At 36.8% G+C, this 14,953-nt stretch overlaps 1 protein-coding gene across 12 annotated transcripts in view; it reads right to left on the bottom strand.

The window, feature by feature from the left end:
* SOX5 (SRY-box transcription factor 5) overlaps positions 1 to 14,953 on the bottom strand; it is a 638,339-nt gene that overhangs the window by 253,083 nt on the left and 370,303 nt on the right. For 9 of the 12 annotated variants that reach the window (XM_069862326.1, XM_069862339.1, XM_069862334.1 and 6 more), the window contains one exon: positions 5,599 to 5,830. In XM_069862326.1, the coding sequence (XP_069718427.1) occupies positions 5,599 to 5,829 (231 nt within the window). In that variant the 5' untranslated portion in view covers position 5,830. The remainder of the gene's footprint in view (positions 1 to 5,598; positions 5,831 to 14,953) is intronic. The other 3 variants (XM_069862356.1, XM_069862361.1, XM_069862366.1) reach the window with 1 other exon arrangement.

Below are 14,953 nucleotides of genomic sequence, written 5' to 3'. Positions count from 1 at the left end.
TACCTAGAACCTGCACAACAAGTAGTTTCCAAGTAATTGCTAAATACCATAAACATTACTTACATCCAGTAATGGTACAGGATTGGAGAGCTGGAAGAATAAAGATCACAAGGAGGGCAGGCATGTTATAATAGCTTAAATGGAAGATATTTTGTCAGGCAGATACCAGAGGCATCAAAGCTTTTTCTGGTTCTGTCACGACGACTTCTCAGTAACTGCCTATAGTTTTCTAGGCTATAGACTAAATGATACAGTGGGACACTTCTACAGCTTTTGATAGGTTCTGGTTGATTCTTCCTTATTTGTTCCCTTTCCTAATAGCCCGCAGAGTCATTCTCTGAAATGGTGCAAATGTAAAGATCGAAAAGAACAAACTTGGATACAAGTCTGAAATTATACCTGTGGCAACTGCTTTCATGTGTTATTTTTGTGATGACATTTATAATGCAATGTTTGCAACAATGCAATTTCATCATCCTATAAATATCAATTTACCGTTAAGAGAGGAAGGAAAGAACATAAAAAAAGACAAATGCAAACTTACCACCATTTCTGCTTTGTCTTAATTGAACTAGTTTTGTTCAGATAAGCCTGTCTATCTCTTACAAAAACAACAGTTTATAGTTTAAACTGTGAAATTGTGTGCATGTGTGTGTGTCGTAATTATGGTGCTGCTAACAATTTCATACTGCCACATTGCACATATGGCTTCCAAGCTAGCTTTATCTGAATCTTTGTGAATCTATTCTCTGTGCTATTAAACTGAGCACATTCCACATCGTTCAAAAGTAATTACACTTTTGTCTAGAGTGTAGGAGACTGCTCTCCCCAAACAATGAAATTCTCATTATTAGAGCTGGCACAATAACGGCACTGGTGTTCACAACACTGTGCATTGTACCATCACAATAACTTATCCTAAGCTTGATGCACAAAGGTACACTGGAAATTAAAATTTCTCTAAAACCACTGTGGTGGTGTGGTTTTTTTTAATAGGCATTCTTTAGCTCAGTATAATTAGAGTCCTATTTGACTTTTTAAAAAGCTATATACATTCAAATTTCCATTCTCTTCACTACTTCTGAATAGTAGCTAAGTGCTCTAGCTGCATGTTTTTCTGATCCAATACTATTCACATGCTGATGACCTCAGACCAACAGGTGAAGTGCAGGCCAGGATGTATGTGATAAGAGAATACAAATGCAGCAGTAAACAACCTTTTATTTTGGACAAGTGGAAGAAAGGCATGAAGCAATGTGTTAGTAAGATCTTTGACCAGTAGTACTGTCATTCTTAATATGACCAAAATTTCTTAATATTATTCCCAAGTTAGAGGAATAACTTCATTCACCACAGAAATGCAACATTTTTTTAGTGTGAAATAATAAAGCTACTTAATGGTGCACTGTAATATTAGCTATCAATTTAAAGCAGTACTGACAATGACTTCTAACACTCACTGAACGTGAAGGACAAATGTGGGCTAGCAGTAGGGTCACACAGTCTGGCACAACTGGGCAGTAGCAAAATTACATCTTACTAGTTTGATCTTTTGGACAGAACTTTAATCTCATCCAGCATTTGACTGATATTCTACAGTTAAGAAGAATGTAAGTTATGACCACAGCGTAATATACCTCAATATAATATATGTAATATACCTGTTATACCTCAATCAGTGCTTTTAGCCTTGACATCTCTTATTTTCAGAAATTAGTACACAGACATGACTGGTCAGTGGTCTTGAGATGTGGCAAAAGCAACGCAGTAAGGCAGACAAATAAAAAGAAATGAGGTGCTAAGGGGCATGGTTTAGTGGTTGATAGGAATGGTTGGACTCGATGATCCGGTGGGTCTCTTCCAACCTGGTTATTCTGTGATTCTGTGATTCTGTGAAATGAAATAAACACTCATAAATTAGATGAGCTAACAACTATCTCTGCTATCCAAATACTGTAGCCTTAATAGGTTTCTTCAAAAGATATTGACTGATACTTTAAACCTCAAGTGTTTCCGTGCTAAGCTCATGGCTTGCTATGAACATCCTAAGGCCCTCAGATATATTAGATGTCAAGTTTGTCATGTATTTTCTTCTGAGCTTTGCGGTTAAGACTGATAAATTATTGTTTCTTTTCTTATCAGAGGAAGAATTTTCCTACTTACAATAAATATCTAGTTTCTTCTTTCATGAGAAAGAAAGTTTGAGATAGAGTTGTCCCTGACTTTCACAGAATCACAGAATGGTTGTGATTGGAAATGACTCTGGAGGTCCTCTGGTCCAAACCCCTGTTCAAGCAGTGTCACCAAGAGCCAGTTGCCCAGGACTGTGCCCAGACTGCTTTTGAATGTCTCCAAGGATAGACACTGAACAAACTGCCTGGAGAACCTCTTCCTGTGGTCAATCACCCTCACAGTAAAAACTGTTTCCTGATGTTCAGATGGAGCTTCCTGCATTTCAGTTTGTGTATATTGCACTAACCTTTCTCTGGCTGTAGTTTCAGCAGCTGCAGAAATATCCAGTTCATTTTGATGGGAAGACAGAGTTTGCAACTTTCTGCCAGTTTTGGTTAGGTTTGAAGATTTTTTCCTAGGGATTTCGTTCTCTTTTTATAAACATCTACCCAGCATTCTGAGCTGTTTCTTTAAGTTGGCAGTTGTTAAAACTTGGTAAAGGGCAACACGGTAAATTTTCAAAAGACTAAGTTGAGTAAACTGTTGAGTTATTCACTCCGTTGCTACCGGCCCTTTACCTTAAGGTTCCTAGGATGTTCCAGCCGGCAGGACTTGTAAAAGGAAGCACAGCTGGAAGCAACCTATGAAACAGGGTCAATTAGCACCTAGAAAAGTGAGGCCAATAAATTGATTCTCAAGACAGAAATTTTTTTCCTACTGTTCGTTCGTGACCCAGTGCCGAGAGACAGAACATGAGGAAACAGGGATGGCTATGGGGACAAGAGGAATTCACCTACACAACCTACTGATGAGATAAAGTTGTGTAAATGCATACCTTTTCCAGATTCCTTGGCTATGGCTTTTTTTCTGATGAGATTTTTCCCTAAGCCAAATTTGTATTGTACATGTAAGCTAACACAGAAAGACCTCTCTGGATTCACACCATAGCACAGAATCCCTTCAGAGAAGAGTCTTAGCCAACAAACATGCACAAAGCAGTATGGTTTAGAGGGGTGCAGCACAGTGATGCACAACACAATTTCAGACCAGTGTCTCATCCTGTCTTACTGGACATTGGAGAGATCTGAGGTATACTGTGCTAAGGACAGCACATGGCTGCAAAACGAGAACTCCATAGTGATTGCAGACTCAGTTTGTAGGTGTAGTAGTACAAGTGACAAGCTATTAAGAAGTGGGAAACACGCTGCTGGAGCTTTATCAATAAAACTGTACTGGACCACACTGTGTGGTGGTGTGTGCACATCTGCATACACCTGGATTTGCTTCCCAGAGACTTTATAGTCTCTGGGAAGTCTTTATAGCACATAATGTCAATTCAAGCAGTATAAAAATGACCTCTATAATTCTTCCAAAGTGAATACCCTTTGAGAAAGACTTTACAACTGCTAATCACCCAAACTAAAGTCATCTAGAAGTTACCGAAGCACTAGGTTCAGTTACTTCCTTCTTATAACATCATACCTCAACAGCAGAACGAGTGATTAAGTATATATTACTCATTTACACTGATGACTTCCTTTTTTTCTGGAGACACATAGGCTACACCCTTTCTGAGCAGCCTGGCGGATGATTTTTACAACACATTCCTCACTAAAAGAGAGACATTACAGAAACGTCACGTTCATACAAACTGGCTATTTTCTTAAATACATATGAAAACTAAAAAAGTTCCCACGACTCCCCAAACATGATTCAGATAAGCCTGCAGCATCTCCCTACTACATCAAAACTGTCTAAAACATGCAATAATTCAGTATCTTGTATTACAAAGGGACAAAACACACTATTTTGACATCACATTAAATGCAGCCTTCATAGCAGGAAATCATATTAAACGATTACCCAAACTTTTCAGTCTTAAAAACTATAACTGAATAAAAAAGTAAGTTAAAATCAGTTAAAGAGGAGTTAAGTGTTTCAGTGAGGTGTAGTTAAAATACTCCTGCTGGGCTCCTTAGAAGGCAATGAGTTTTTATTTCATTGCAGTCTGATTCTACACAACTGGTGTTCATCACAAGTTTAACTATTGTCTTAAATGTTGCCAGGAACAACCCCTTATCTTCTTTCTTAAAACAGGCCAAAATAGAGCAAAGCTTACACACCAGTTACATACCCTAACATCCTGTTGGCTGGAACTGTGCATTAATGAATTACATCTCCATAAAACATACAATGGAAGATGAGAAGTAAACAAGCGAGAAAAAAATAATGACATCTCTGCCCATAAGTAACTTTTTTAATGACATTCCTTCTTCACAAAAATGGACTGGGATCAGTCAGTTATTTTGTCTAGGGGAGCAGCTTCAGTGAATATCCAGTGACTTGGTCCTATGAGAAATAATAATATCTAAGGTGTTTTACTTAGGGCTTGTTATATATGCATAATGAGCTGCAAAGGCTTAAATACCACTATGGAGCTGTTACAGGCTTTTATGAGAATACACTATCACCTATTTTGCGATGTCTTTTTAACAGACTTCATATATACAGGTCCATTCATTACTTTAATTTAAAGCAAAATCGTCACTGCCCTTGTCAAAGTCGGGGACTAGCAGAAAAGTTACAGTCAATTTGTAAACAGAGAAGAGTTGTGTGTGTTCACAATAGACAGCTTTGTTGAGGTGCCCAAGACCAGGGATTTCAAGGCCTTTTCTTGCACCTTTAAACCTTTATAAAAATGTATCACAGTACTCTGTGTGAAGGGCCCAAACACATCCTATTACAACAGAGGTACTACAATACTAGCGAGGAATATGGCATTGCTTTTTGTTCATCTGCTTTTAGATAAAGCCAGTTCTGGATTTCCAGTGGGCTGCTAAACATAATGAATTAAGGGCACTATGTCATTTTTAAAGTGCACGAAAAGGTGGGAATTCACAAATGAAAAAGTGGTACGCTGATTCAACTCTACAAGCACAACACACTTTCTTGTAGGTGTCTGTGGCACGTGAAATACACATCACACATGAATTTTTAAAACCAGCAAAATCCAAAGTTGCTTTTTACCCTTCATACAGACTCTTACTATTGCATAAACTTGGCATTGGGGTGATATTTCAGATACCATGCCAAACATGACTCTTACTTACATTGTTCCAAAACCATTTACTGTTTGCTGAACACATACACTGCAAATTCACATCAACGTAGCTAAAAAATTTTAGCACCCTAAATGCCAGCAGGCAAAGGTGAGGAAAAGTGGAGTTTGCACTGGAAGTGGTTTAGCATTTATAGTGGAGGGTAAAGGCTGTCTAGCTAGGTCAAAGCTTTCACATTATTGTAGCATGTTCTGTACGTGTAACTGTGCATTGTATATTCCATAAGTACAAATCTGGATGCCAAACTAACTGTAGAGGCAGAATTCAAAGAATGGATGTAAGCACAATAGACCATTAGCAAACCTACCATTGTGTTGTGCTGAGAAGTGGGAGTCCTACGGCCACAGTTCTCTTGCGTCAGCAGAGAAACTGGCTGAAATTCCTCAGAGTGAGGCTTGTTGGGAAAACTCACATGTAAGGGAAGGTGAAAGGCTGGGAGCCCGTCACTCTCCTCTTCTCCCACTTTCTGTCTGCTTGTCACCATGGCTACCTCTCCATCTGCTTCCCCATACGGAGAGGCTGGTCGCTTGGAAGACATCCTGGAAGGAACAAAAGAGGAGAAAATAATGAAACCTCCAAATAAATCCTTAATGCTGTCATTGTGTGGTTAGGGGCCATTGTAACAGAAATGCCTTTTTTTGTGCTGGCAGAGAGCAGGAAACCATCCAAATACCACTGCAAAGCATACACAATTGGGAACAATGGCCAAGCAGGTAGCAACAGAACAGTGGCTTGTTTGTTGTGAGAATAATGCAGTAATATAGTGCTCTCTTGTATTCTGGCTTCTTAAACATGAAAATTCACGTAAGAAGACTGTATAATGAAATGCAATTCCTTTTAAAACATACCCATCTGGTTTTGCATTTGCAAGAGACTGTAAGAAGATGGAATATCTCCCAATACAACCTATTGTCAACTCTGCTCTTAAAGAATAATCATCCACATGTATTTAACTGTTACCGATAAAAAATAAAGTAAAATAAAATAAATTTCAATGTCAAAATATCTGTGTTTATAAAACTTTACATATGTGAAAAACAGAGTGTTTGGTCATGTTGCAAGAATTTTTTCAGGTTCGCAGATCTGTGACACTTAAGCAATTAAACATTTAGATGTTAAAAATCTAAGCTTTTTGACAACACAAATTCAGGGTTATACTAAAGGAATGAAGATTTGCTGTAAAGCTATCCTATACATCCTACCTGTATAGCCAGATCAGGGAAAGATACATGTAAATGTAATTTACATCTATATCTACACAGAAAAGGATACACAATCAAGATACATAGAGCACACATTGTAGAAATCATACACAAATCTTGAATTAAAATTCAGGCCCACATTCCAAAATTTTTGAGACTGTCTGATAACATTGTTCTGTGTATATCTTCAACTTTTAGAAAGATTGAAAGAATCCTTATGTCGTTAGGAAATCTAGTTTTCATCTAAGCCAGGCACTACTGAGAATCTGACAAGACAAGACAATCTGAACCCAGAACATTTTTTCAGTCTGGTCCTCAAAATAGATGGGTCAGGTTAAGTATCAAGAAGCAGAGGACTTCTGGGATTAATTACAGCAACATTGTTGAAAAAAAATCAGGGTATGTGCATGGATGGCATAACAGGACACTGTGCTAAGCAGAGCATCTGTAATAAGGAGTGGAATGAGAAATATAAAATCCAATAGGCATAGTTAAAAGAAGAAAGCAAAGAGATAAACACTTCATGAAATAAAGGAAGTTATGAACAAGAAACTGAAGACTATTGTAAGTAAAAGTTGAAAAAACAGGCTGAAGTAATACTCCTTCTCCTCAAAAATCTAGTATTTATGATTCTAGTAATCCCATTTTGATATTCCACTTCACAGTTAAAGGACTGCATTTCAAAAGCCCAGCAGCCTCTTGAACCATGTGTGGGGCTGCTGTGAGGTGGTGCATATCCATACAGTTTGGCATATTGAGCACGAAATGATTCTTAGCAGCAGTCAACTGGGTCTGAAAACAAACATTGACTTTAAACAGCTCTTTGTTAGGATTTATTTTTTTTCTAATGATCTCATTTCAAGCATTGCATTCTGAGCCAAGTTAGATTATATTAAAAAAAAAATTGCAAAACAAAAAAAACTCAGACAAAAAAATCCCTACCAGAACCTATACTCAGCTGCACATTGCCTGTTCTGAACACCACCTATTGCCTGTACATAGAGAAGCAATCTGTATTTTCTATTAATGTTTGACTTAGTCCAACAGACTAACACTTCATACATCCTACCTGAATTCTGTCTTCTAGGCTTCCCCACCTACGTGTCTGCAGTGAAGCATATGTATAAAGACAGAGATCACCAAATAGACTCTTACTGGCAGTTTTCTACTAGCCCACTAAATTCAGCATTTTACAGCTATGTTTGACATGACAGATTCCAAGCTTTTCTTCTGCAGAAGCCATGCAACTCCCTCCTGAAGTTAATTTGAATTATTCATACTCTGCATTGCAACGCACCAAGATACACATTTGCTATTGATTCCGAGTGTAACATTTTGGCTACTCATTTCAACACTGCCTTAATAGAAGCTTGGGCTTGAAAATCAGCACTACGCAGTTGTCTCAAATTTGGCAAACAAAAAGGAAGGGACACAAAATCATTAAGCCAATTATTCCACAGTAATGTTCTATACCTTAGGACATTTATATTCGATAAGATGACTGAAAATATTGTAAACCATCTTAAAACTCCACTACAATTCACTTTTACAATACAGTGGTAGGAGAGGATGCCTTGCTTTACATTTTATATTACACATAAGTTGTGCTAAAACTCCTACTGCTGTTAATCCCGAATAATCCAGATTCTGTCACATTGCTTCTAAAGGAGAGCTTGATTATCCTGTAAAGGAAAGCTCTTCTGCTGACTTTATCAGTGAATATACGGTTTCCTCTGCTTTGTTCAGTTAGGGTGCTGCAGATCACCATCACCTTCCGCTTGTCACTGTTCCCAACAGCGATGATACAATTTTCAGCAGGGAATTTATAAAAACAAGCAAGGAAGGCAACAGAGGTGATCTTCTCATGCACTAGCAGTGACAGATATAATTATGTTTTCGATCTTAAATGAAAGCCTATGGGTTGAACTGTAGGCCAGCCTACAGTAATACTAGAGAGGGAAGAAGAAACTCTTTCCTTTCCTTCTTCATGCATCCCTTACAATATCCAGCTTAAATTACAAGCCACGTCTTCATCATAATACTAGAAGGATTAAGAAGTTGCTAGAATAGCTAAGGTGGTAAAGTAACATATCTAACCTGTGCTAGTCTTCCAAGTGTCTAGGACAAAGAAATGGATGCACAACTCTAGATAAAGGTCGCACACCTCAGACAACGACTGCTGTTTTTTCAAGTAACTGTCAACATCCAGCATGAGCTATGCATAATCTAGACTTTCACAAATCTCACCATCCTCTTTAACACCAAACACAAACATCAGAGTTTCACAGAAATTACTTACTCCTTATAAACATCTGGGAAAATTCCTCAAGAAAGTGCTAGAATTAGAAGAATCTATTCATTTTTGGAAATGTCTTCCAACAGGACAGTAATCATGGAAGCCCATATGTATCAGGTCCAGGTGCAGAAAACAACATGATTTAAGGTAAATTCACTCAAAGATGGTTGTTCATTATCTCTTCAGTTTTATTGGCCCCTCTTCTGAATTTGTAATGCTCCCATAACCCCTATCTGTGAATTCTCTCCTTTTCATACAACTTCATTTTCTTACTGAGCTAATACTAGGTCTTAACAAATTTCATATCTGAGATGCAAATAGAGTTCCCATTACAAACAATAAGGGAAACAGCTAAATTCTGAGCATCATTGTTATCCAAAACTCAGCTCTTTTAAACAGATCTGGATCTAATGAAGGACTGGAATTATCCCATCTTAGCAAAGGCTTGCAAAGATCCTGTATCTACGCTCAGCGATAACATGACAGTTTACAACTTACATGACTTCAAAATCTTTTCCTCAAACTGCTTTAAGCTCAGAGGGAGTTTAAATTACAACCCTTTGAAAGAAGGTTTACAATGAGAGGAAACTTTAGTTTCCTCAAACATCACCTCATGGTTAGGATTAAAAAAAAAAAACACAACAAAACCTCAAGATACAACTCTCAGAAAAGTAGCAATACAGTGGACCAGATTCTTAATCTAGAAGGTTATCTCTGCAGATTAAATCTGTTACAACTTAAGATCTGCAGTAAGAGCATTTTGAACAGTCTTTAATAATTTCTACTGAATATAAATAGCTAAATAGTAATTTTTTTTGACAACCTAAATCTGCAAAGTTCAGACACAGTGGGACACAGGCAGTACTCAGCCCAGCGTACAGAGTATAGACACATTGGAGTTATGAAACATATCCCTGTACTTTATTTTTACTGGTGGTTAGGACGGAAGTGAAGATTTAGTTCTGGTAACGAATACAATATAACCCTATTTCTTGTAACGGGACTCTTCTTTTCTGTGTTTGGAAAAGCTTCTTAATATGCAGAAACTGCAGTAAAAAAAAACATGCCTTTCATTATATTTTCATTAAATAAATGTTTTTCCTGGTAGCAAGAATGTTTTTTTTCAGGAAAGTAAAATCTCACTCTTGTAACTTGCTCTTATCTCACAAATTTGATGTGATTCATCTTACAATATCTTCTCCACATATTTCTTTACTCCCCTTCAATTTATAACAGACTCTTTGCAGGCTTAAACTGATACCCTGTGTCTATTGATCTCAGTGGTTTTGGACTGACTTCGGCGTGGCTGGATTTTCCCACTGGAGAGAGTAAGAACTAGACTACGTCCACATGAATCATTTCCTCATGCCATCTACAAGTATTGGGTCCATCCAAATAAGTTCAGGCTACGAAATAACATTCTTTTGTTTGGGTTTTCTTCTCTTGACTTCAATGCCTCACAGAAGTGATCTTTACACAGCTCTATTTTTTTAATTGTTGTTATTTTTAACAGAACCTTATTTAAGTGTCCCTACTACATTTCCACTTGTTCATTGGTTTGGGTTCATTTAATGCATGACGGTATACCCAAAACATATCTGAAATGATATCCAGTATTCAAGGAGACAGTGCCCTCTAACACACAACTAGCATCCATCTCAATTTGATTGCTCATGCCATAAAATTTCAGAAATTTTGTGTAATAACACTCTAATCTTGCTACATTAAGCAAAATACCTCAGAAACATTTCAGATATCCACAAAAGCTTTTGGAGAAATGGCTTATCCGTGTCTTCAAAAGTGACAAACACAGATGTGTCAGGAGAAGAAGATATGAGGCCATAAATCTTAACTTGTTGGGAGTTAATTAAGGGATTCATCAATCATTACACAGCTCACCCCATACATACACAGGCAAAATCCCATCAGCTGCCACAACCTACAGCAATCTACAGGTTAAAAACTCCCAAAAGTCCCTCTGTTCTGACTATTTATAAATTACTTTGTATAATCTAGCATTAAGACCTGTAATTATAAAACAGCATTAAAATAGGCCTGCATAGTTATGGATAATTATAGTTGGTACACTTTTTAAAGAAATAAAAAGCTTTTCCATTCAAACACAGGCTTTGCCTTTTTGACAGCTCCAAGTCCACAGGATGTAGAGAGATGATTTAAATTGTATGTCAAAATTTTGACTGTGCAAGACTTTCCTTTTTTCCCCCTTATCAAGAGAGGCATTGTTGTTTTCTCACCATAACTAGGCGTGACAGCGCCTGACTGGAGTCGCATAGCCAGTTTCTGAATCGGCATGAAAATGTTCACCTCTTGAGTTCCCCTGGCAGATATAAACTAAGTCTTTCTCATGGTAGAGTTTAAATCCCTCAGACTCGTACATTTGAGACAAGCACAGAGCTGCATTCAGAAGAGAAGTACAAAGACAAGACAAGCAGATTTGATCCTCTACCAGCAGTGTGGAGGGTCATTCAAATTACTGACAGCATCAGGAATTTAGTCGCCAACAAGGCCTGATTCCAAACCAAATGCTATATGCTAAACCAGTCCCAGGAACTTCAATAGGATTCAGCTTGAGTCTCTTCCTGATCTAAACAGACACTTCCCTGTAATTAAAGTACATGTTGCACATAACACTAAAAACAGACTTCACTTGGCAATATCTTTGATTCATTTACAGCCTGGTTTGGAATTCTTTACTGAAGTAATTTTATAATTAAAAAAAAAAAGAGGAAAAAAAAAGAGAAAAAAAAAAGAGAAAAAGAAAAAGAGAAAAAAAGAAGGACCAAACATCTCTAATCTGCTAATCAATAAAAAATGTGCATGAAACATGCTTCTCATCTGTCACTCACACTGAGATGGGATAATCTGCTAATTATTACTTTCTAAAATCATATCAATCAGACATATTTTAAAATCCACATATGCTACAAATAAGTTGTGTTATTTGAAAAGGGTTTTGGTGAACAAGTCACTTTTGTTAATGCAAACCAAGATTGCCATGGCATAACCTGTGCAACATTTTTGTGCAGTTGTCTATTATTATAGCTGCCACAAACAATCCTATGGCCGAGGCCACACAATAATTTCCATTTCACCCGTCTTCCTCCCTTTTGCTTTGCAAATTCCTTCCTTTTATGGGGCAACTTTACCAATTTTTTTTTCCAGTCTGCCAGTTTAGAAGATTCTGAATACAAAATGGGTAGGGAATATGCTATCCCCTATCTATTTTAAAGTATAGTAAAGTATCAGTAGCTTGGCTGATAAACCTGATACTCCACATATTGTGGAAACTGTTTTTTTTTCCAGAAAAGTTACTGTTCAAAATCCCAGTGCTAAATGGTTTCATTTTGACAAGTTTTGAAACCCTAAAATATTACAGTTGTTTCATTAAAATGTTAACAAAAACCTGATTTTTTTCTTTTTTTATTAGAAAAAAAGGCCAAAAATTTTATATGTGTAAACTCTATGCTCCAAACTAAAAATTTATCAACTCAATTTTCCTGCATTTACATGGAATTTATGTATGAAAAAAACACTCTAAAAATCAAGTCTAAGAAAAATACATTTTCATAAAAAGTTGATGTTGAATGTTTCCAACAAGTGTTGTGTAAATATTTTCATTGACTTTTTGAAGCAGGTAACTGGAAAAGATTCTTTGTGCATGACACATTTTTTAGTGAAATATAACAAAGCCTGAAACAAACCAACCTTCAATCAAAACAGAATTTTTAAGGTGATGAAGGAACTCCTACCAAGATACTATGTTCTGCTACTGCAAAGAGTATTACCTAATTCTTTCATAGGTCTCATAGAGGACTTTGCATTATTATCCCTGTTTTGTATAGTAAGGTGTACACAGTTAAGCAGCAATATTTAGTGATTTACTCTGACAATGCACATTCAAAATCAGCTTTAGCATGAGAACCTGCATCCTGGTTTTCTCTGGTACCTGTCAACTTCTGAAGTATCTGGTTTTCACTGCTTGGTACCTTGGCTAAAATAATCAAAAATTTAACTGTATGTTTAAACCAGGAACTACAGAATCAGATTTTACTTCTGCTGAAAACCATGTTTCTCAAAGATTAAACTTCAAAACTTGGATTTTCTAAGAACTCCTCAAAACCAGAAGAGCCATATGTGAAAACGTGGTTACGGTACAGGCAACATACAACCATAATGCTGTAGTGTCAAAGACGATGAGCATCTATCCGCACAAACTCTGAAACAGCAGGATGCAGTCATTGTTGATGTTTCAAGTAAACTGAGCCTGATCACTGGCTTCTTTCATGCAAAAGACTCTGCTTGGATGATTTTGAATTAAATCCACAAGCTCATTTATTTTCCAGTGCATCTTCAAATTAACTCTGGTTTCCTTCATCCCCACCCCCAACCATTTAGAATGTACCTCCCCTCACTCTTCAGTTTCTCATACATCTTGCTTTTTTACTTTTGATTATTATTTTACTTTTGTCCTCGTGTCACAATAGAAATAGCAGCGTTTGGGGTTTATTGTCAGGTAAAGTTTTAGGAACTGCTCACTGCTGAAAGTACTACTGCGATCACTATAACACTGCCTACTGAACTACAAAGAGGAATCCAGTAAAATAATTAGAGATTTCAGGCCTTGAAATCTTACTGTACAAACTAATACTTGAAAATGACAGAAAAGAAGTCCATCAGTCTCCAGACACTGAATGGGAGAGCTGTGCTGCATGCTACAAGGAATTCATACATCACACAGACACACATACCTAATTTCCAATGACACTGAGTGAAATTAAGGCAAGGAGTAGAAACAACTTTAAAATTATGACAGTTATGAATGACTTGTTTATTATAAAGAACTTTGAGGAAGCACGGACTCATTCGAAAAGTTAGCTAATATTAAAACTTCTGCAATGTAGGCAGCTTATTCGTGGTCATTCATAGTCTTTGTCTAATCAGGCTGACGCAAGATTTTCTTCAAGCATTATTAAATGATTAATTACTTTCAGTAGAATCAACATTAATAATAAGAATTCACTCCCAAAAGACACCCATATTTAAGTACAAGAAGCCATTCTTTTGATTGATATCTCTGTAAATTATGACACAGCTTTTCCCACTCTTCCAAAAGGCCATTGCTGAGTAACGGGAATGTCAAAGAAAGAACTATCCCACTTCAAGCCTCTCTCTCCTTTCCCCTTACTTTCTTTACTTACATTTTGAACTCAAAAACTGGAATTTTAAAAAAAATTAATTAAACAACATTCCCTTAACAGAATTTTTGTATAAACACAAACAAATCAGGAACAAGGAGATACAAACATTAAACGATAAAGTCTCCTTTTTCCCCCCCCACTTCACCCTGGTTTTCCATGCTGGTAAGTTCAGAATAATAAATGTATTTTGCATATGTTTGCTTCTAATAAATGTACATATAGTTATGCTTATGAAGTAATTTTCAATATACCCAGTGATATTTACGCATCAGAACTTATAGTACCATTCTACTGTTATTGTATAAACCCTTGTTCCAACCATCACTTGCGTGCACATTTGCATCATGACTATCACTTCATTAAATAATGAAAATAAACATGGAAACACATAAGCATATACATCCATGCACATACTATATGTTTCCCAGTAAAACTGATCATGGTAGTGAAGTGTGTATGCATACCCCTTCATAGATTGAACTTGCATTGCTGAAATATTTGGCCTCTAAATAACTTTAGTGGGAGCAGAATTAGGGCCTCAGAAAAACCCCGTATACCTGTAAGCAATACAGGCACAGTGACACATTTCTTGTTCCTGTGTGTGCATGTGCGTGAAAAAAATATATTTAGGCAGAGCAGTGCCTATAACGGATGGAAACATTTTCTCTCCAGCAGGTTAATTCCAGTTGCCTAGGATTTTTATCATTTTTCCTGTTCACAAGCATGTGTGTGCTCCCCCTTTTTGGAGGGTTTCTACATGACAGGTGCATTCTTGGCACAGAAACAAATAATCTTGGAAAGCCTCAAAAAGAAAAATCAAACTGAACTTGAAGATAAAATGACAGGAAATAAACAGATTATTGCCTTTCTATTATGTTAAAAAAAACCCAAAAAACAAAACCACAAAAAAATTTGAACATTTATAACGCCTAAGCAATTTGAGGT

The sequence above is a fragment of the Phaenicophaeus curvirostris genome, chromosome 1 (assembly GCF_032191515.1).
Source record: "Phaenicophaeus curvirostris isolate KB17595 chromosome 1, BPBGC_Pcur_1.0, whole genome shotgun sequence".
Classification (NCBI taxonomy): Eukaryota; Metazoa; Chordata; class Aves; order Cuculiformes; family Cuculidae; genus Phaenicophaeus; species Phaenicophaeus curvirostris.
This window is presented reverse-complemented; position numbering and strand designations above follow the sequence as displayed.